We start from the raw sequence: 23,136 nt of genomic DNA, 5'->3' as shown, positions 1-23,136 counted from the left end.
ATTTAATATTCTGCGTAGGCTTATGGTTTAGCGTAACGACCACAGATATGTTTCTATAGCATATTAATTATTTTATATTATTTTCGTTTGCGTTCTTTTTTTTTATAATTATTAGGAAAAGTGTTTGGCGAAATACTGAAAACTACTACTGAAACCATTCAACGGACTAATAGTGTACGTGCACGATCTTGCCTTCCTTTCAACTGACTGCTTTCCTGCAAGGGCTTTTCCTTTTTCTATTGCTCATTGGTTTCATTGAATGGTTTAGTGAAAAAGGAGTTCAAAGCAGCCCGCCTATTTTAAAACGACAACAGATTAATAGACCTTCCCCCTCTCGTTTCTGAATAAAGTCATTTCATTGTTAACGTTTCACGAATCGAAATATTACATTTTGCAATACTTCCTGACAATATATGCTCGAATTTGCAGAGTTCATAATCCGAATCAAACTCGTCATTTTCCTCGCAGTACTCCAGCTTAGGGAGGCAACAACAAAAAAGGCACTTTGGAGCGAAAAAACTTCGTGAGGAACGCATAAGAAGAATTATTTATGTAGAAAAAGGCAGCTTTACGGTGCTAGAAACGCAGACTAAAAAAAAACATGTTTCAAAAACACATTTCAAAATTGGAATGCATTTTTCTCGAAACAGGGTTTTTCAGAACCGCAAGTAGTGTAACTCCAGCAAGTTGTATTCATCGTTCAATCGAATTTTTTTTGCAAAGTGTTTAAAGTAATATTTCAAAGAGAAGCCAGCGGGCAGTCTCGATTGAACATATAAATATGAAATATTCGCAAAAATCGATATTTTTAAAATCCTCTGTTTACTGCTCCAGGTAGGACCATGTGAATTAACTGGCTTTCTTTATTATTTTTTCGATTCTAATTTTCATCATTTATGCCGAGAGCCGATTAAATTAGAATTGCCTTCCCCTTGCTGCTATTTAATATTTTACGTGTCAAAAATACACTCTTTTAGGCTTTTACAGTGTACTCACCCTTTAAAAATACGTAGCTATGTTCCGTTAAAGTCTGTAAAAATTAAAATTTAGGAAATGAAAACTTAAAATCGATAAAAGAAAAAGAAACGAATGTTAGCAGTAGTAAGTAAGTGCGAGAGAAAAACCTTGACTTAAGCACAAAGAAAGTGAAAACTTTAGCTATCCTCCCATGTGTAGCGACTCAAAAGTTGTGGTGACACGAAATTAAATTGGATAATACCTTCGTCGCCATAAACATTAACTTAAACTTAAATCGAGATCACTGACAAAAATGAAAAGAAAAGTCGACCGGGACAAACTGTCCCGCAATACATTCTAACTACTCCCGTTAAGCTTTCTTAAATCGAAAACTAATTCAAGTATAAATTTTTAATGAAAAGTTTAGGAATTTCTATAATACAAACAGCATATCACGTTTTGTGGAGACGAGTTTGTTGTGTTTTTCATTTCGATTAGACGATTAATTAAGATAAACTTGTCCGTTTTTCTCTTATTTAAGGAGGCAAACAACAGCAGAATAAACAAAAAATTTAGAACATTTTGCTTTGCAAAAAATAACAAAAACTTTATTTTACTACTTTTCCCTATATTTTCGCGGATTATTTATCGGTCTGTAGTGTTGCCACCATAACCGCAACCATTACATAGCCATAAGCCATAAACCGTCACTGACTGGTGGTGTTTGGTATTTGTTTGAAAAATGTTAATCCAAGCGATCTATATTCTAACTATATATATACGGGCGTCGATATAGTTATGCATATCTAACTATCGATGTTTTTCAACGTGTCACCTCATGCTGTGACCGTTCAAGCAATTAACAGATGTGTGTATAAAAACTGTTTTTATTTCAGTTTTGCTTCTTTTGTTCTTTTTTTTCGCTTTTTCGCCAAACTCTTATCGATTAGTCCGTTGTATTGTATTTTTATGTGCAAACTTTTTTCGCGTTTTATTTTTACTGCCCAGTTTATTTCAATACAAAATGTTTTGTTTATTTTCATTCCTCGACCATGAATAGCGGCAGTCATGGAACATTGACCGGTATTTGCATTTTGTAGCGAAACGATGCTCTTAACTAGAAAACCATAATATACCCCCCAAAAAAAAGCAGAAAATAAACAAAGCAAGTAAAAATATTATAGTCGGGTAACACCGATCATTAAATATTCTACAACACTTCGCCTGATCTTCCATTATTTTCATAATAAAATAAAAAAATTGTACCTTAATGTCATGTAAAGGCATTTTCTTCATGCGAACCATTTTATGAGAAAAGGCCAGAAAGGCGAAGTTAATTTTCTTGTCAAAGATCTTCTTATTCCTTACTGACTTTCGGCTTAAGGTTCTAAAAATTTCACATACATTTTAACCGATGTACTCCATTTTCATTAGGGGCCGTCCTTAGGCTAAAGAATGTCGGCACATCAAATTTCATCACAATAATTCAAAAATTACAAAATTTGGCTTACGTACAAGTATACCCGGAGAGACATTAGACGGACGGACGGACAGACGGTAAGCTTAAATCTATTCAGAAACTCGTTTCGAATTGCCTAATATTATAATACATGGATGAACCTGAAGCCCTTCCGAATGTTACATACTTCCGCACAAACGTAATATGCACTTTACCACAAGCGGTGTGCAATTTAAAAATTTTTCAGTGGGTTAAGAAGGATCTTGGGTACCTCATTATTACAAACAAAAGTGTTTAAAGTTATAGTTTTTTCATGTTGATTATCAGTACTATCTTAGTAGACCAATCGGGCCGATAATAAAGTCGATGGGCGAACCATTCCCTCTTAGTTAGCTCTTACTCTTATTTAGCTTCCATATTTGCGACCTGTTTGGTTTGGCACGATTTTACATCTTCATAAGTTAAAAGCAGAATACAGAATGTCTTAACAGGTTCGAAGATAAATTGACCAAGTTTTAACTTTATGTCACGATTTCCGACAATAGATGAAGAGGTGATCAGGTTGAGGTTAAATTGTACTACTAGCACTGAAATCTGGTTGTTACAAAAGGATGCGACAAATCCGGTATAACTGTCAAGTTTCGACATTTGCTACAAAATAGTTAATATTCACTAGGTAATGACGTGAATTGAATGTCACTGAAGCGAATGGCAATAAACGAATAGAGCAGCAACCAAGCGGTAAACGCTGAAAGAGTTGGTAGAAAAACCAAATTCGTATTTCTCGGAAAGTAGTAAAACATTGTTAAAACAACTAGCTATAGCAACAACAAAGGCATTTGACACTTTCACGGACGTAATGTTGCCCGGGAGACGGGGTCGCCCGTGTGCTCGTCTCTTCGACTGATACTTAACACAAATAATCTAAATTATTTCTCTTTTTCTTTGAACTATGTAAAGCTAATATTATGTTTAGAGATTTTTTTAAATGAATTGTCATTAAAGAAATATGTGTTTGCTTTTGTTTTTTGTTTTAAGCTCCCCTTCTAGAACGCTGGAATTCCCAGTGAAAATACATTCGCTCAGCAGAGGTATTTTCATTGAATTTCAATAAGTGCCAGAGATACGTTTTAATTAATGCCAGCAACATGTCACACATTTCCAACGTCGACATCACAGCATCATATCAACGAAAACCTCAAATTTATCCCATCCCTATGCAAGTTTCATTCATGATCATTGTTTATATTCTGCAGCCCGTTATCACCGTCTATGTATTCATTGGCGTTCTGTTATTTATTTGACTACGCCGAACGGTTTAAATGAATTAATGTTTGCTTTTTTTTGAATTGTTATGCGCGGTAAGCGTTGATGAAAAATCCGTTGAAAATTACTTTTGCCTGCGTTGTTGTCGACATTGTTTTTTTCCTTCTTTTGTTTTCTTCCATGTTATACCAAGAAAACATGATATAGGCGGGCTAACGTGTGTATATATTATGCGCGGCGTATGTACAACTGCCATGTGTATTACAATCTTTATGACATGACATTGATGGTTTTTGTTATTTCGTTCATATAGTAAAAAATGTCGAATTTTATTTTCATTTTCACATTTATTTATTTTTATTCTTTTTTTTGTAGATTTTCTCACTAACTCATAATTATTCTGAAACATAATTATTCATGTCCATCTGCAATTGGAGTTGAAATATTATTTGCTTTTTACACAACAAGAAGCCAGAAAATTTTCCATTATTTACACGCATCGTTAAGTTGTATTCAACTGAGTTAAAAATTTTTCGATTCCTAACCGAGTCTTTTCAATAAAATTTAACATATCGCTAATTAGCTTAACATCTGGTTGAAGCCCGCTTACATGCTAAGATTTCTTAATTGTTTTCTTTTGTCTTGAATCTTGAAAGTTAATGTTTGGCTTTAAAATGTTTCTCATAAAATGTTTTTTATTTTGTTCCTTTTTAATAAAACAACCCGCTGAGAGTTTTCTGATTATTTAACTCTGTGTAAACAGGCAAAGTTAAATTTCATTTGAATGTTTGCCTGTAAATTTTATTACTTCGTGCTAAAAACTTTCATTCGAAATTCGAAACTGTCGTCATTATTAGCTTGCAAGAGAAAGGGAAAAGAGTACGATGGTCAATAGAGCTCGATCATTATTGAGGACCAGCTCAAAGATAATTTTGCGCAACTTTTATGCAGACCTGTTTTGTGGTTAATATAAAGTTTAATGCCGCCAACTATTGAAACCACTAAAAAAAGCCTTTGGTGACTGCACTTTACCACAAACTCTAACCAATTTCTGGACGACACCAACGATTCCAAGAAGGCTATGAAGACGCAGAAAAAGGTTTGATATCTAAGTGTCCAAGCACGCGAATTCCTGACGAAAATAATATAGCGAACTACAAGAAACCTTATTAGAGGATTCATTGCAGAACCAACACTTTCATATGGTCCCTACAATGCTATATAACAAAAATGTGAAGCAAGACCAACATCATTTTGATGCTGCTAACCACCATATATGATCTATTACGTTTTCTTTTTAGAACAATGTTTGCGAATAGTGATAGACAGACATTCAGAGTGTGCCTAAAGTATATTTCTGATAATAAAATCTGATGCATATATGCAAAAAGCTGCTAAAATCCAGCAAAGTTGTCGGCATTGAAGATTACAGACAACTTGCATGAGATGGATCTCCATATTGCGTAAAAGTAGAATTAGCGTAAAAGTGGAAGTTGCATCTTACACAATAGTTGAGAAACTTTACATTGATTTGATGGAGACGCCTCTCTACATTTACCTAAGAGATGTAGCCTTAAGCCACAACGTGACCATTGCCTATCAACTTCTAGAAGTCTCATTCATTGTCACGAAATTTATGTATTACCTGCAAAGGTCTTTAAAAGTTGCAGAGTTGGAAACCCATCCAAAGCTGGGATTACACAGTTCTATAAAGCTCTCGTGCTCACAAAGACAACATCTTTCCCTATTGTGACCGAACATGTAAATATCTCTAGAATGTGGACATGCAACCTACAAATATCAATTATGCGAAATTGGCACTGCATCCCCAACCTTAAAGCAGCTTGCACTCTAAATAGAAAAACATCTGTTGGAGTAGAGTTTGCCAGTCGTATGATGAAAGAACGAACATGGCCATCGAACTACAGTCTACAATGGATCAATTATTTTCAAATTGAGGAAAGTTTCAGTGGTATTATCGCATTTACCGAACAACGCTAATGTCCAGTTCCACATTTACTTATAAACGTCAGCCTTCATGTCCTTGCTCGCAATACTCTGATAAAAAACTTCTACTATCAAATGCGGTGTTTTTCTAAAACAAAGAGAAATACAATCTACTTTTTTAATATTTGCAAAAAATGTCTTTGCTTCTAACAGTTACATTATTGAGTTCTGAAAACAGTTTCCTTTGAACCAATTATTTTTAAACTCAAACCTAATTTCTTGCTTTTCCAACTGTCTTGTCCTTGAGTAAAAAGTGCAAATTCATTCTTGTTGTTCGAGTAAATGCTAACGAATAACTTTAGACAATAAATCAAATCATCGGTGTGGAATAAATGCTTACTTATTGTCCTTCAAAGTGTTTTGCATTAGTTATATAAATGCATTTCACTTTATAATACTTGTCAACGTTACGACAATGAGAACGACGAGGCCGATTAATACAATGCAAAGATTTCCCTTTTTTTTCTTTTTTCCCTTCTTGTCATTATTTGCACTTAAAAGAAATAAGATACTACTAAAGAAATTATCCTAAAATGTATTTTGCAAGTAATAGCAAATTTTTGAGATGACGTTTTGCATGACTATTAGAAGTGGCTCTTGGTTCACACCATACACGTATACAATCAATCGAACATTGATTTCCATAAAGCTGTTTTGCCTTCGCCGCTTCAGTTCGCACTAGCAAAACACTTTTAGTTGAGATGTTATTCGCTGAATGTTGTGTAATACGATACGTATATAAGTGCATGTGTCGGTATTAGTTTTCCGGATTAAGTTTCATTTTGTTCGTTTCTTTTAAGTCTTTTTTTTCCATTTACTTTTGTTCTTTGGCTTTTGTTAAGAAATTTAAATTCAATTTGAACGGATCCTCCTTAGCTAAAATAAATAAAATAATTTTATACTTATCAAGTCGCAATAATGGCATACTAATTTGATTTTTGCGTTTGTAACCCGTGATTGTGTAAATAAAAAACTTGATAGATATCGTTATTGTATAGGGCTATAGTGCCCTATAAACATATGATTCAGTATACATTTTGCACAAAGATGAGGCTACGAAGATCGTCAAAGGTTTGCAGTCTGGCGATTAAGCTTTGTAAGTCACCCAACCCATGTTGTTGTGTAATTAACGGACCGAAACCAACCCAACAGAAAATGCTTGTCTGAGTTTTCTCACGACATCATTCCTGATACCACTTTCTAGTCACACGACTTCAGCAATGATCTTATCTGTTATTCAATTTTAGTGATACTCTTGTCGCACTCTATAAAGAATTCGCAGTACATATGCTATTTGATAAAGTTGAATCAATTCTATACAGAGTATCAATTCAATCAAAAAGTGGAGTTCTATGTCGAATTGATTCAATTCGGTATCAGTAGATGGGCGATGCCAAGTTTTTGCTCTACATGTGTTATTATAATAAAAAAAGTAGACCAACTGAGCTGGGCGGGAAAGTTTATGGACAATATGGAAATGGAAAAACTCCTCGAAGGACAACTAGAAAACAGAGAGAAATTTGCTTTAATAAACAAAATGTTGAAACGGAAAAAGAGAACAACAATAAGTTCAAAGAATACTTACGCATATAGGTGCAACGCTTCCTCTAGTAATCTCTGCTTCTTCGATCAGATTTATAATAAAATGTTAATATTTGGCGAATGTCGTAATTACATGCTTATAACTCTGCTATCACGTTACTGAATAATAGACTTTCTCAGAAGCCGTAAAAGCGGTACAAAGTCGAACGGGTGTCATCATATATAGTCTTAAAAAAATAATGCGTGCCAGCAAAAAAGTTCCTTTTACTTTGCGTTATTGCTCCTTTCGTATGCCGTATTAACGGCACGCAATTTTAAATTAAAATGATTACATATTTGATATAGACCGCGCAAATGTTAAACACAGACGTCTTTCCTCTAAGTCTTCCCCTAGCCTATTGACAGAACAGAGTACATATTGAAGAGATTTAGAGGTTGAATCTGAACTTACAAATAGACCTTAGCATCGTAATATGGATTAATCCGGTATCGAAGAATGAAAGAATATTAATTTTCCATAAGCATCATGAATCAAATCGGAGAAGCATACGAAATATGCATGTCTGTATAGCGTAACATACTCTGCAGACTTATCTATGTCATTATACAATTGTTTTTTTAATTTTCAGCCTGAAAACCTTAAATAGAAACGTGTGTCTTGGATCAAATACAAACGCTAAATACAAGATGGTATGAAGTAGCTTAAAAGTTGAAACCAACTCAAAAAGGAAAAATAAAAATGTCAGTACTCGGAATTTATATAGATATAAATATATAAATTTCAGATCGAATCTGGAATACTCTCCGGTTACTCAAAACTGTAATCCTTTCAGAACATGTTAATGTTATATCCTAAACGTGTCTGCGCATGCAGCAAGTAATAAGTTTAGGTGCCTGGAGGGTGCTTAAGATTCTGCTTGAAACTTTCTCACTTTTTGTTAAGACCTTATTTACAAGTTTTTATACTTTGACATTATCATCATCATTCTTATTCTGGCCGTTTTTTGTTTTTTATTGTGCATTCGTTTTTTCTCTTTTAATAATCGTATGGTGAAAATAAAAGAATTTCATCGCCTGCCTACCATTCAACAAGAAATTGTGAAGAGAAAAACAATAATAATAAGGAAGAAAAAAACTAAAGTAAGGATATTTGACACTTTTTATGAAATTCGATTGTTTCTTGTTATTTCTCTATGTATATAGTACAATAAAACGTTTACAGAAGTTGTTGACTGCGTACGCGGTATGCGGGTGCTCCTGATGTTTGATTGTCTCTCTTTTGTCGGTAATGGTAAGGATGGCGGTAAGATGTTTATGAAAATGTGACGTACATTGTTTTCATAGTTCAGTCACTCCTGAGATCTTGAATTTTTACGCGCGCGGTTTTGCCGTAGTGCGTCCATATACGTTCTATTATTTAATGTTTGCGTGCATGCTTTTATAACGTACATAAGATTTTTTAGAAATTTTTGATGTCTTTGTCTATAAACGTTTATATGCGGATGTAAGATTGTTTTACGTAGTTCTTTTTAAGTGCATTTAGTTTGCATAGCAACTTTTTTAAGCCACCAAAAAGGGAGGTGCAATGAATTTGTAACCGCGTTCGCAACAATCAAAGAGGCAGATCTTAGATCCAATGAAGAAAATCAAATCTTACTTCAGATAAAATTTTGAATTGATTAACGCATGTTCGTTGGAATTCTCAAAGTCGCGCCAACCGAAACAAGATGGATGATCTTCTTGTTGTAATTATCATGAAATCGTACGTTAGTTATATAATATCTTGTGAGGGAACATGCTTTCCTGGCTTCTGCACTTTTAGCGTTCCTAGGGGTTGAAATAGCTTCTTAATGCTAATAATGCTACTCACTTTTCTGGGGAAGGATTTTTTTCTTGCACAAAGGTTTCTATATAATTATAATACCGACTATAAACTCGTTGACCTTTATCGAAATAAATACCTTTTCTCAAAATTATAGTAGTGCAGTAAAAAAGTCATGTAATTCATTTCCTGTTCAGCTAACCACTCATGTATGTGAGAAATGTTCTCAACTAAATCCCAGACCCTTAAGAAATATATAGGCTATCTACTCTAAAGTTCGATTCAAAATTTTTTCTTAAACTTCTTTGGGCTTTTTTGCCGTAACACTTTTCGATGTGAACAATAGTGTTCCATGACATTCCAAATGTCCGAATATACAAAGAAAAGATAGATTTTTTACGAGTCCAAGAAAACGTCCTTCATGGCTTTGCTGGTCCTTTCATCGAAATTCTGATCACCAAAACACGAGAGAATATCCTATGCGGTAGTTGTTTCGCTGCATGTATGGATCGTGGCAACAACTTAATGAAATCACATGCCGTTCGCATCAATATAATCCAAATTAGTCTGAAAGAACTGCGTTATCATAGCGCGATATCGGGCATCAGTAACAGGCGTTACTTTAGCAGCCTCATTTTCGAAAATGTATGGCTCTTTCTCGTGCAATGCTTCATTTTTAATAATCCCAAGTTGTCAGCTGTCAAACTGTTTTCTTTTTTTTTTAAGTTGCCAACACTTTACCCACAAATGGTGTCAAATTCAAATCCTGTGTAATCGTCTAACTAAATGACCGATAATTCTTTCTTCGGAAAAGAAATTACTAAAATATACAAAATTTTAATTGTTAGAATTAGCAGAATTAAAATTTTATTTCGATGATTCCAAAGCTTTAATATTGCAAGTGTTTATAAGGACGTTCTTATTATTCTTTTTTCCCTTTCGAATCTTGATACAGTTCTCCTGGATTTCAATAGTCATTTAAATAAAAAACCTTTGTGTGGAGCCTTCGAGTGCTTATAATGTAATGAACTTTCATTTGCACCAAGAAAGGTAATACTATTATAGCCCAGTTGTAGGGATTTGTTTTGAGCAAGCCGCGATCTGGAGTACTGCCTTCCTTTGCCGATGATGGTTGCTACTTAACTAAACTATAGTTGGGCGATGTGATCGTATCTGTTAGTCGGAAAGATATCGTCTACAGACGTTTCTCGCATATACGTTACACTTACGAACTGCAGCGTCTGATTAAGGATTTAATTTGTACCGAGAATTATAGCGAAACGAAAAAACTGAAATTAGAAAAAATAGTTAGTACAGCGTAGAGAGAATGCTCTCAGTGGGATCATGCGTCGGAAATTCTTTGCGAAAATTGACCTCAGACGCCCGGTAATTAATGTCAATTGACAAAATCGAGATTAATAGACATAGGGCATAATTTCAATCAGCTCAATGGTATTCTGGTTAGTATCTGAACTATGTGCCGAGAGTTATATGCAACAAGTTGTTGCATGATTAAGTGCATGTTTTAAGACATTTAGCATATGTTTCCAGATTTACTTACGTTTAAAGCGTTTTTTCGCTTTGCTTGGAATTGAACTGTAGAGGCTTTTTAAATTGCGTTGAACTACTCGATTCGTGTACATTTTTATTATTGCTTTTTTGCCTTGAAAGATATATTTCTATTGGCTTTTTCTAAGTTCTCTTTTTATGGTTTTTATCCCTTTTTTTAACAAAGGATTCTTTTATTTTTTGAAAATTTATTCCTTTTTATAAGATTTACTTTCTTGAGTGCTTCCGCATTTATTGTTATTTTAGTTTTTTCCTTTTATTGTTTTCTTTTTCATGCTTCAGCTGAAATGTTTCTTTTTTCCCCCTTAAGCGTTTTCATGGTACTTCTTTACTAATCCATAAACATTTCAACACATTTTCCCCTCAGCGACGATAAGAAGAGCAATAATAAAGTAGCAGCATATGATAATATGACATTTCAATTGTTTTATTATAGCCATTTGTTCCAGTGGGTGTTTTCGTTTACTGTTCGCCTTATTTTCCACTTACTGTTTATGCGACTTCTGTTATTAGTCTGTTACTTTATATGAATTTTTCTATTGTCTTTACGCCTTATTCAAGCGTATGACACAATCGCATATTATTCAAACTGTGTTGTCTCGTAATTTTTAATTGCATTTCATAACAGAGTTGATATCAAAAATAATATTTTCTATCATACAAAAGTACCTTTTGAGTAAGAACAGTACTTTATTAGTACATAAATAATACAAAAACAAGCCAAAGCATTATAGTCAGGCAAGGATTACCGTGAAATATTATCATTGTCGTGATAAAATATCAAAAACTTACTTTACTTTACTCAACACAGTTAATTATCTCTTCTCGATTTGCCGACTCACAGAAAAAAAATGACACTTCATCGTATTCTTGGTAAAGAACAGTTTTCATGGCAGCACTTATATGAGAACGGGCATAAAACGTCAACGGACACGGTTCAAATGTAGCAGAAGTGAATTTTATTGTCAAATATATTGTTATTCCTTATCGATCTTCGTAAAGATTAGACCTTATTTCGATATAAACACCATCATGAAACTGAGAAGCAAGATAAAGTTAATTAAGTTTCATTTTAAATTACTATTTTGAATCAACTTTCGCCATGAAATATTACAAATTAGATCTGTTTGTCATATAAAGGGATACATTTCATAGAAATGTTTGTATGAGACGGAGTACGAAAGGTGATCCATCGGGTACAAATTTTTCTCATCAATTAAGTATGCCGAAATACTAACACTTAGTTTTTTTTGTCGAGAAAGTCGGACGGACGGGCAAAAAGAAAAAGTTAAACTGATTCAGAGAACAATTCTGAATCAACCGATTTAACAAACAATGCAGCCATCTTAAGCCCTCTCTTCTTCTAGTGCTCCGCTCTTCAGCAGGATCACAGACTAAGTAAAACAAATAACAAAGATGCTCTCACTTTTTTTGATATGTCTTATCTGGCCCGCATATAAAAATATTTTTATGTTAAAGACGTGCTACTACTATTAGTCAAAGCACTTTTGATTTAGTCAAATCAACTCAAAATTGCACGATTATTAAAAATATCACTACTTGACAGTGATAACATGCACGTACCAGGGTGTTGCGACCAGAGGTACAGTCTAGCAAATCGCCAATTAGGGGAATATAACAGAAAATCATAAGCGAGCTACTAAACACCCGAGCACGAAAAGCAATACTTCGACGCATGATGTTCGACGGAAGGAGAGAACTTAAGTGGGTATTGCTTCATTTAACTTGAGCCTTTGCAACAACGTAAGACGCCTGTGGCAAAAACCACAAATTTGCGCTCATGCTTAGCGGTATTCACTTTTATAAACGAACTTGTTGCAAATATATATATTTTCTTTTCATTATTCGAAGCCCTATATTCCTACAACCCTCTATTCCGTTAACCATCTGACGGCTATCTTACTAAATAGCATAAGTATTGCTCCAAATTAGTTCGGTGCTTTTCGTCATCATTGCGATTTATTTTCGTTTATTTTATTCGTTATTATTTTCGTCAGGATTTCGAAATATTCGTTTCATGCGCACTACTGTGAAATTGTCATCTTCATTATATGCATTACTGTTTTGATCCCTAACTACTCTTTTTGTTATTCTTTATTTTCTTAATGAAAATTGGGAAAAAGGCATTAAAAATTTTTTCGCTTAGATATGTGCGCGCGTGTAACGAAAGACTTATATTAACTATTATCACCTTAAACTTCAATAATGGCTTTTTGTTGTTCCGTTATTGTTGTTTTCAGTCTTTGTGTAATTTGTTTATTTTTTTCTCATTTTTGTGTTACATTAACAAAATCCTCTTAAGTCTTCACATTTCATTTTCTTTAGTGTCGTCAGTATCGGTAGTGTAGTTGCACATGATGACGAGAACGATGATGACGATGACAACGACAACGACAACCGTTATGATGACTATGGCACTGACAAGGGTGTGACATTATGTTTACTGATGTATGCGTATTGTTACTACAAACACATGCATATAGAGTTTGTAAATAAAATTCATGCGATATGTGCACATATCGTCGACTGCGTTTAGCAAGAAACGTGTGAATTGCCATAAACTACTCGTATGTAAAACTCCGTTTAGAAAAAGGTGTATAACATTATTCGTAAAAGAGATTACTAGTGTTTTTCATTCATCTATTCATTAATTTACATGAGCTCTTTAGTAATTTAGGATTAGAATAGATTAAATTAATTTGAAATTCCCGGGATGTTAATTTTCATGCGATTTGCATTAAAATATTCTGTAGAAAATTTCTTTCTTTTCTCTTCCTCTTTCTCCTCTTTTCCTATTTTCTGTATATTTCTGTTTAGTAAAACTCTAATACTAATTTAATTTACATTTAAGAGTAATACCTATTTGGTTTAAAGACTAGAAACAAGGTAAAAAAAGAACCAACATTTTCAACTGACTATGACTGACAAATTTTGAATTGATGGTTTTCCTAATTTGATATGCGCGCAGGGAAGGCTCGTCCTACCAGACAACCTCAGTAAAGCATTATTGAATGAATTCATTTAATCAGATCGTGGATACTGGCCCAAGATGGTCCAGGAAGGTTAAGCGTAGCACAGGAAGCAACTGTAGTGAATTACAAGGATAGACGATGATGACGAAGTTTAAACGAACTTGTTTTGCTTTTAAATTGAAAAAGAAGCAAGCCTTTCATTTGTCCGTCGTCCACTACAGATTAAACCATCGACCGGCCAAAGAATTTTTATTTATTGTAGAATTTGCGTGCGAACCGCGCCTTTCACATTATTCTGCTTTTGAGTCTACGATAAACTTTCTTAAATATCATTGCATAACAGACTTGGCCATGGCACACTAGTGTGTGTTTCAAACGATGTCAAATGAGCTCTTTGAGCAACATTTCAATAATTATGAAAAAATCTATAAATGATTCGAAAATGGTCTTTTAAAATCGAAGCCACAGAATCTCTGAACAACATAATAACTTTCTACCCTTTTGAAATGTTTTTTTTCCTTAAAAAAATCTTGATGGCCCGACTCAAACTGTTTTCAATAGCGGCCGGCCACAAAACACATCCGCAAGCCAAATTCATTTCACCAATATATCTCAACAATTGCGACAACAATACGCAACAATTTTCTTTTGCTAATGTAACCACACAAACGGAGATAAGCGTAATCATTAAAAATAATTTTGTTTAAGAAATTGTTGTTTTGTTTACACAGTTCCAACACACACTAAACGAATATATCTGAAAATCTTCCCATTAGTCATCGCAAGAACATTTAAGACGACATCTCTTGTGAGAAAAACCTACAATTTAGAGACTTTTGCGGAAGATATTTAGCTTCACTAATTTCACAGTTACTTATAATTAGTGAAATATAGTAACTGATCGCCTGAAAGTTGGACGCAAAGCTACTACAGCTAAATTTTTACATATTTGACTGTAGCACGTCCATCTGACCGAATAGCAATTTTAATTAGTCTAAAGAAAAAAAAAAAAATGGAAAATAGAAAATAGAAAGAAAAACACAAAGCTTACAAATCTTCACAGTTGCACACGCACCTACATACAGGCAGTCGGTGATATGCACTTAAACATGTGCATTACATAGTGCGATGCATACATTGGCTGTTATTGTTTTTATTGCTGCTATTGCATCGAGACAAGTCAAGAATTCCCAAATTGAAATAATGATTTTAAATTACAAGAAACCACAATTTAACTGAACAAACCTATTACCACACATACACAATAAACAAATTGAAATTTTAATTGTACCAGATTGAAATGGCTTTCTCACTCTCTCTCGTTCTCTCTTTCTCTCTCTCTCTTTTCTTTTTATTTCTGCTGAAAATCTATACGTAACGTCTATGACATTTTATATGCTTACACGCCAAGCCTGCTCGTATGCGTTCGGATGAACAATTGTGTGCGCCTGCACTTTATGGCAATCAAATATTTATTGTGTCTGTATATGTCATATCATGAATACGTTTACATCACAATCACTTGCATGCAGTGTCGGACGCAAGGCATATTACATATAACCGCATGCATCTCTTCAGAATGAATTCGTTTCGTTTATTCTGCTGATTCTTCTGCTTCTGCTTTTGTGATTTGACGTAGTTGACGTGATGCGGTCTAATGGAAGTTTAAAATTCCCAAAGATACCATTTTCATAGCCATGCATGCATACACAGGGATATGTATAACATTTATTTCATATATTTGATTCAAAAATCTTGTATGCCATGTTGTGTGCTGTGTACGTCCAGCTGACTGCTAACCATGAAGCCAGACAACAAAGTGTATAAAACAATTAAAATTGTTGTTTTTTTGTTTTCAAAATTGTATACTTGGACTGCAACTCGATTATGTGTAAATTTATTGATAGTGTAACAAAAAGAAAACAAGAAAACATACGCACACTTATAGCTAAGATGGCATGTTACTAATGAATAGTGCGTGACTTGGTTTGATAAGCTTTGGCATACGCAGGCAATATTTAATAAAAAATTACTACTATTATGAGACATTTATTCTGATGGATGCATCCGTCGCACTAAATTTTGTCATACTGTTGTGGTATGACCCAAAATTGTTTTCCTGAAATAAAGTTATCAATCATCGGAACAAACAAAATTCAGAATACAAAACCCGAACTGTCTGCCTTAATATATTAATAATAATTTGCAAAGATTGGAATGTGAACGTTAAACAAAATAAATGCCACGATGTCTGATATTAGAAGCAGTTGATATCAAATTTCTCCGGCTGTAATCGAATTTTACAATGACGTGCTTACGAGGATCAGTAAATTACAATGCATGATGATTTAACATATTGCAGTGTATTGCAACTAAGCCACATGTGCTTAGCGAAACTTTTCGCATTAAATTGCTTCGGATATTCCGACGCAGAAGTAATAGTATGTTGTATGTGCCTAACATAACTTAGGTAGGAAAATTATCGGTGTGCCTGTAGTGAATCTCTGAAGCGCGGGAGCTGTAAATAGTGACGTCCAGGTGGATGTCGACCATTCGCAAAAGTGAGATTACTGGCCCTACAGTTTAAATAAATCTGGTTTTCACAAGATTTATTGCAGGACGCCGGTTCATGTTTAAATAATTCTTGCGTTCGTCGACATAACGCGGAGCGGTTGCTCAGGTTGAACCGCTTATTATAATATATATGCACGCACCTGCGTTTGCAACCCTTGTGGTTAGCTATGTGATAACTAATTACCGAACACCAGTAAATAGTTGCTTTCTGTGCCTCGCACTAAAGGCGATAATGAGTATTAAGTAGTAAGGAACACCATCATGGTGGCCTAAAAAGAATGTTGTTCTTAACAACTGCCTTGGCATGAAACAAAGATAATAAAAGTTATAATCTTCGCTGTTAACCATACAGGTAAGTATTAAACAAAAAGGTTATCGGTGGCAAACACTGAAAAATGGCGAGCAAATCTCTCGAGGCGTATTTCGTGTTAAAAAGCACTCTAGCTTTCATAATGCAATGCATTAAACATATGGCTTGGATTTCATTACTGCAGCAAATCCGTAAAGACCTCGAAAGAAGATTAGGTTTTAGTTACCTAAACATAAAGTTGGCCATCTTCATGCATTGCTGAGTACTTTATTGATTCACACAAGTTGGAAAAGTAGATTTGTTCATCGATTTGGGATTCTATTTGACAAGAGATTGCGCTTTAACTTGCACATTGAGCTCTCTTTAAGTAAAGCTAGGTCCGCAATAGATTTCATTAAGATCCTTACATTACAAAAAGATTACACACGTGCTTATGCCTACGTGAGTAAGCCTCCCTTGTGTGGTCTCTTTCCTATGGGTGTTATGAATTCATTCAAAAGCAATTCTTGCTGTTTGCCCTTAAGAATTTGGGTTGGGACCCATTTGTTTCTCTGCCTTTTTATAAAAATCAGTTGCTTCTGTTATCCTTACTGTTACTTGAGAAACCTAGATTCATTCTGTTTTGGTGGTCCGTTGTTTCCTTCTTAATTAATTGCTTCGCTAGGCAGTTTATCTCCATGATGCTTAGTCAATCTCTCGTCGCTTGTGAACCTCTCACTAGGTACACCCAACTGCAGACTTTTTTTGTCGCGTAACGCGGTGACGGTCACAAAAAATGTGAAGAAAGAGAAACAAAGAAATACGGAAGTGGTAGCCGCAATCCAACTCTTTTTTAAATTTTTTACCCATAATAGGAATGGCGGCAAACACGATTAGAGCTGGTCAAAGGCTCTTTATGAGTATTCGTTATGAGGATAATTTTAAACCAGCAAATGAATTTTTATATATATTTGCTAGTCACCAAGGATAAAGATCGATTGTTATCTTAAACAAGTAACCCAAGAGGAGTGACAGCTCCTAGAGAATATAATAAAAATTTTAATAATCCGAAATTTGACCCGAACCTTCTACTACCACACATACTAATAGCTACTAAAAAGCTCTGCGCTTTTTTCCATTTTTTCTGAAAGCTTTAATCTTTTTTATTTGCAGGTGTATCAGCTGAAGTATATTATGTGCGTGACGGTCAAATCAACAATTACGCCTTGAATTTTATAGTACCGGTGCCGGCTAATAAACGTGAAATCAGTTTTACTTGGCAAAGTTTGGCCGGTCGTCCGCTGCCTTATAGCATCAATGTATTGACTTCAGATCAAACAGTGTTGCCACGTCCCTCGCTTAACATCTCACAAATCGGAGAGATTCCCACGAGCGTACAGACTTTTTCAATTGGTATGAAATGTTCAGGTGTACGAGCGGCCGAAGTAGATGTCACCATTTCCATTGAAGTCATATTAAATCGGGCTCTAAACAATGTAACTCATTTAGTTTTTCGTCGAAAGAAAATCTGTTTACTAGCGGAGGAAGAACAGGAAAGTAATCTTGATGATCCCTTATTGCTGGAAACACTAGTACCGCCTCCCACAGGCCTTATTACCCTAGCAGTGGGAAGCGTTTTAGCTTTTGCTTTAGTTCTAATACTTCTAGTCGCCGCATACTGTGTGCGCGGTTCAGCGAAACGACAAAATCACGGTCAACCCATGCGAACTTCAAGTTTTCAAAGGTTAAACACTAATCCACCGTGCCAATCTGCTTCGTATATAACACCGTCTGTAATAGCGCCCATACATAATTCACTGCCACGAAAACTTGAACCTCAGCAACCGGAAGAATTGCATCGTCGTATATCAGAACTTACTGTAGAGCGTTGCCGTGTTCGACTATCAAATCTTTTGCAAGAAGGTACTTTTGGCCGTGTTTATCGCGGCACTTACAACGAAAATCAAGAAGTTCTAGTTAAAACTGTCGCGCAACACGCCAGTCAAATGCAAGTCTCTCTACTGCTACAGGAAGGCATGTCCCTATATGGAGCCTCCCATCCTGGCATCCTATCTGTTTTGGGTGTTTCGATTGAAGATCATACGACGCCCTTTGTTTTATACCCAGCCGCAAACAATGCAAGAAATTTAAAAATGTTTCTATTAGATCCTTCTTGTGCCCGAACTATTACTACCATACAAATTGTACAGATGTGCACTCATCTATCAACTGCTTTAAGTCATCTGCACAGTCATGGAGTTGTCCATAAAGATATTGCTACGAGAAATTGCGTGTAAGTACAAAGCGAAATTCTAATTTTACTTTTAATATCAAGACAATGAAGCGAAGGTTGCTGTTACCCGGATGGCAAAGAGAAAAATCATTACTGCTTCCAAATAATAAGGGAGACAAAAACTTCAAAGACGAAGTTGTTTGAGAGCGCAGGTCCTACGCGGGATAAACACTTAACTCTCTTGCATCTCATTTTGTACATGAGTGCCACCTGTTTCAATACTTTTGTGTCCCTTCTACGAAATGTATATAAATTTATGAGTTCAACAATTAAAAACAGTAAAGCCCATTACTAAACAACATGCATCATTTCCCTTAATACTGCTGTTCATTTGGCGACTTCTTAAAATAAGATCCGAATCATTTTCAAATGCGTTGCCGTCAGTGGACCAAATTTCGTAAAAATATCTTAAAACTTGGAACGAATAGGTTGAACACAAGAATATAAGATGGACCGTACAATCATAGGTGGGACTACATACAATTTTTCCGGGTGTTGTATATATCCTCACAAACTTAATATGCCCTTGTACCACAAAAGCATAAAATAGCAAAAGCGTAAAAACATGATGAATCGGGAATTTCGTTCAAATAACACCTGTAAAGAGATAAATATGGTGTACAAGAAATATACTTTCCGTGTTTGGAAAAGACGGGGAAAACAAGTGCATTAGTATTTGCAATTGTTTATAATACCTTATCTTCTGTAGCATGTTGATCATGGCTGTGACATTTAGTGAAAGCAATCCTAAATTGCGCAATAAGTTTAAACTTTAAAAAACAGAAGATTATCTTAACTGCTGTTACTAGATTTATGCGAAAATACGCATCTAAAATCTGGAACCACAAATTACTATCAATTGGTTAGGTATTGGTACGACAAGCAAAGAAAGTGAAACAACGCTATTACTTCGTCACTTCACGGACAAAATATTCAAGCGTTCGTGTCCTGTTTTAAGAACTTGCCTAAAGAAAGCCATTAAAAATAAATTTAAATAGGATGAATATGAACAGAATACTATTGAATGAAAATTGCAGTGGGGGCTGGTAACGCGCTCACATATATAAGATATACTAGAAGCTGTCATTGTAGTTGCTTTGCCCATATAAATTACAAGCGAAGCTGGTAAGGCTTAAAAACTTTAATATTAAGGCTTACCAAGTCTGCGGTAACTAGATTTCCTTCGTAAGAGGTTACTTCCAACTGCCGTCACCCATTGGAACCGTCCTAGTTATCTATCGCAACGATCAAAATGCTAAACACTATCAACAAAAGTCAACAGGGTAAACATTTAAACGTTCATTTAATTACCCAGAGTTTAGTTGTAAAATGTGGAAGCATTTTGGTGGGCTATAGGAATTTTATAGGTTGTTAAACTAAAAACGGTTAAGTAGTAAATTACGCCTGCAACACGCCAACAACTGTAAGAGTGTTCTCTGGAAAGCTTGGATCCTTTTAAATTCTCTTCCAAGTTTGTAAGTGATACTTCCATTTTTACGAACGGGAGAGAGAATATTTACCACAGATACTACACGGTTGCACAAATGGACAGATGAACAGACGAACCGCAGGCATGCGTATGTACATTCCAAATTTCAAACTGGCTAAGAATTTATATACTTTATGTGGTTTTTGATGTGTACTTCTATGCGTTTTGAAAAAAAATTAAATTATGATGCATTAAAAAATCGAGTGACCGGTTTTTTTCAATTTATTAGAAGCACTACAGCATCGTCAATATACAATATACGTTAAAATTTTTTTAGATCTATCTGCTATTGCTTATGAGTAACGAGAAAAATATAAAATTTTTATTCCTTTTGAAAATAGAATAGAAACAGCGTCCTCAGTAATGCAAGCGTGTCCTTCGACCGATTTTGCTTATTTTCAACATCAAACTGCATGCAAGAACAGACTTAACACTGACGCACAGACAGCTAGACGGGCGCGCCTAAATCGATTCCACATTTGATGCTAATCATAACATGCTGATGCTAATCATATAAACAAGGAATGGACTGTACTATTTATATAACAGAAAAATTCGACATTTCAGAAAATAAATCAATGTCTTACAGTTTGATCTGAGAAATAAGTCGACTTGCTGACACAAGCAAGAAGAAATAAGTATTGTATAAAGTATGTAAAAATGTAATGAAAATGCTCGCCTTAAACGAGACGTTAAATATGAACAAATCTACAGTGGATAAGGAATTTGAACCATAGGTTCATTTAACGAAGAGGCTATGACCGAAATAAATATTCAGAGAAATTAACAAAAAACAAAGCAACGGAGTCGAAAATGCCAAAGAAACCTTCGATTTTTATTAATTTTTTGAGAGAACACTGGGTCTAAGTTTTGTTGCTGCACTTACAACCTTTGCAAATTTTATTCATAGAATGATTGTGGAGAGAATTTTTCCTTGAGAACAAATGTTAAAAGAAGTAAAGCCCACAACATACGTAAACTTTTCTAGTTATATAAAACCTATTTTTCCTTTCTTGATAACTGCAAGGCCTTAAACAATGTTGCTATTTTTTCCCCGCCTTATTTTTATAGAATCGATGACCAATTGCGCGTAAAATTATCAGATAGCTCACTATCACGAGATTTATTCCCCGGTGATTATAATTGTTTAGGTGATAGTGAAAATCGTCCTGTTAAATGGATGTCATTAGAGGCATTGCAGCAGAAACAGTTCTCAGAGGCAAGCGATTCCTGGTCTTTCGGAGTGCTGATGTGGGAACTGTGTACATCAGCCAAAACGCCCTACGCCGAAGTTGATCCTTTCGAGATGGAACATTATCTAAGAGACGGCTATCGCTTAGCGCAGCCTTTCAATTGCCCAGACGAGCTGTAAGTTATTAAATAAATTTTCTACAAATGTACTGCAAATGAAGTTTTATTTACTCTCAAGCTTTTGCTCTTAATGCTACAACCATTATAATTTATTCTCAATTTTTATGTTGACAGTTTTTTCTTTGTCTTTCTACTTTTTGTTTAATTTACAGTTTTACCATAATGGCTTACTGTTGGGCTCTGTTGCCAAATGAACGTCCAACGTTTTTGCAATTACACGGCTGTTTATCAGAATTTTATGCTCAAATTACACGTTACGTGTAATTTGCGGTATGTACATGTATACTCGGCCAACCAATACTCTTCATAAATACTGCTTCTTCTCGTTCTCTCTTCTACACTACTATGCTCCATTTCATACACTATTACTATTATTACAACTTTATCTAACGAAACAAGAACCATTTTATGTTTGGTATTACGTTTGTTAATATTTTCCTCTTTAAAGCGGATCTATAGTTGATAAGTGTTTAGTACCAAAATCCTCCATTAGTTTACGAATAAGAGAAAAAAAATTGAAAAAAGATATAAATTGTAAAACTACGATACTACTACTTAAAATAGTTAAATATATTTTATTTGTTGTGCGATAATTCATTACTAAAACAGTGTGTAAATATAAATTATATAAGTATCCGTATAGGGTATACATACGTATATGTATATGTATTTTGTCTACATATTTCCTGTTCGACTCGCCGATTAAGTTATTAGCATAATGTTTTAACAATAAATTTTATGAAATAAATATTTAAATAATTCCTTGTAAAAATGAATATGTGTTTGCGACAATTATTTCTTCTCATTTTCCAACACACACAATTCACAATTTTTGTTTTAATTTTTTTTTTTCTCCCTCACATTTTTACATTTTTCAACCGGCAAAAAAACACAGTCAGTAAAGATAGGTCCATGGAAAGTATGTGCATCCATTGTTAGAAATTAATGTTTATGGAAGGAACTACAGTTTCATCCCCGATAAATATTTCAATTGATCTCTGTGTAGCTGATGATGGACAGAACTTTGAACAAAGCACTTCCTCTTGGTGAAAAAAGTCCCTGATCACTCTGTAGATTTGCTATCTTCTGTACATTTCAAGCTCCATCGAAGTAAACAGGTCCATGTCATCTGCATAGCGGCAGTAGACAGACGTGCGGATACAAGTAGATCAATTACGAATATTTTGCTGCTGACGCTTATTTCTAAGAGAGCAAATCTGCTATACTTTAGTTAGATTGGACATATCTAATTTAATTCGCAATTTTACGCTGCTACAGTATATGTATGCTTTAGTACCCAATTCCCTTTTTTGGTAAGGTAAGCCTATGGAAGGCTCTTTCATCGGTAATGAATGCTGATCGAAAACATTCAAAGATTTTATCTTGATTTCGTTTCAAATTACAAATAAGAATGGATTCAGAAAACGAATAAATCCACGAATTGTACGAAAAATTGTTAAACATATGCGATGAAGAATTCTCCGCCCTTCATTTATTGCCGTGAG

At 34.7% G+C, this 23,136-nt stretch overlaps 1 protein-coding gene across 1 annotated transcript in view; it reads left to right on the top strand.

Annotated features, from left to right (window-relative positions):
* Nucleotides 1-22,154, top strand: part of LOC119640433 (tyrosine-protein kinase Dnt) — a 75,338-nt gene extending 53,184 nt beyond the window's left edge. Inside the window, exons 2-4 of the mRNA XM_038038479.1 lie at nt 17,652-18,771; nt 21,332-21,628; nt 21,784-22,154. Coding sequence (XP_037894407.1) covers nt 17,652-18,771; nt 21,332-21,628; nt 21,784-21,895 — 1,529 coding nt within the window. The 3' untranslated portion in view covers nt 21,896-22,154. The remainder of the gene's footprint in view (nt 1-17,651; nt 18,772-21,331; nt 21,629-21,783) is intronic.
* The last annotated feature ends 982 nt before the right edge of the window (nt 22,155-23,136 follow it).

The sequence above is a fragment of the Glossina fuscipes genome, unplaced genomic scaffold (genome assembly GCF_014805625.2).
Source record: "Glossina fuscipes isolate IAEA_lab_2018 unplaced genomic scaffold, Yale_Gfus_2 121, whole genome shotgun sequence".
NCBI lineage: Eukaryota > Metazoa > Arthropoda > Insecta > Diptera > Glossinidae > Glossina > Glossina fuscipes.
This window is presented reverse-complemented; position numbering and strand designations above follow the sequence as displayed.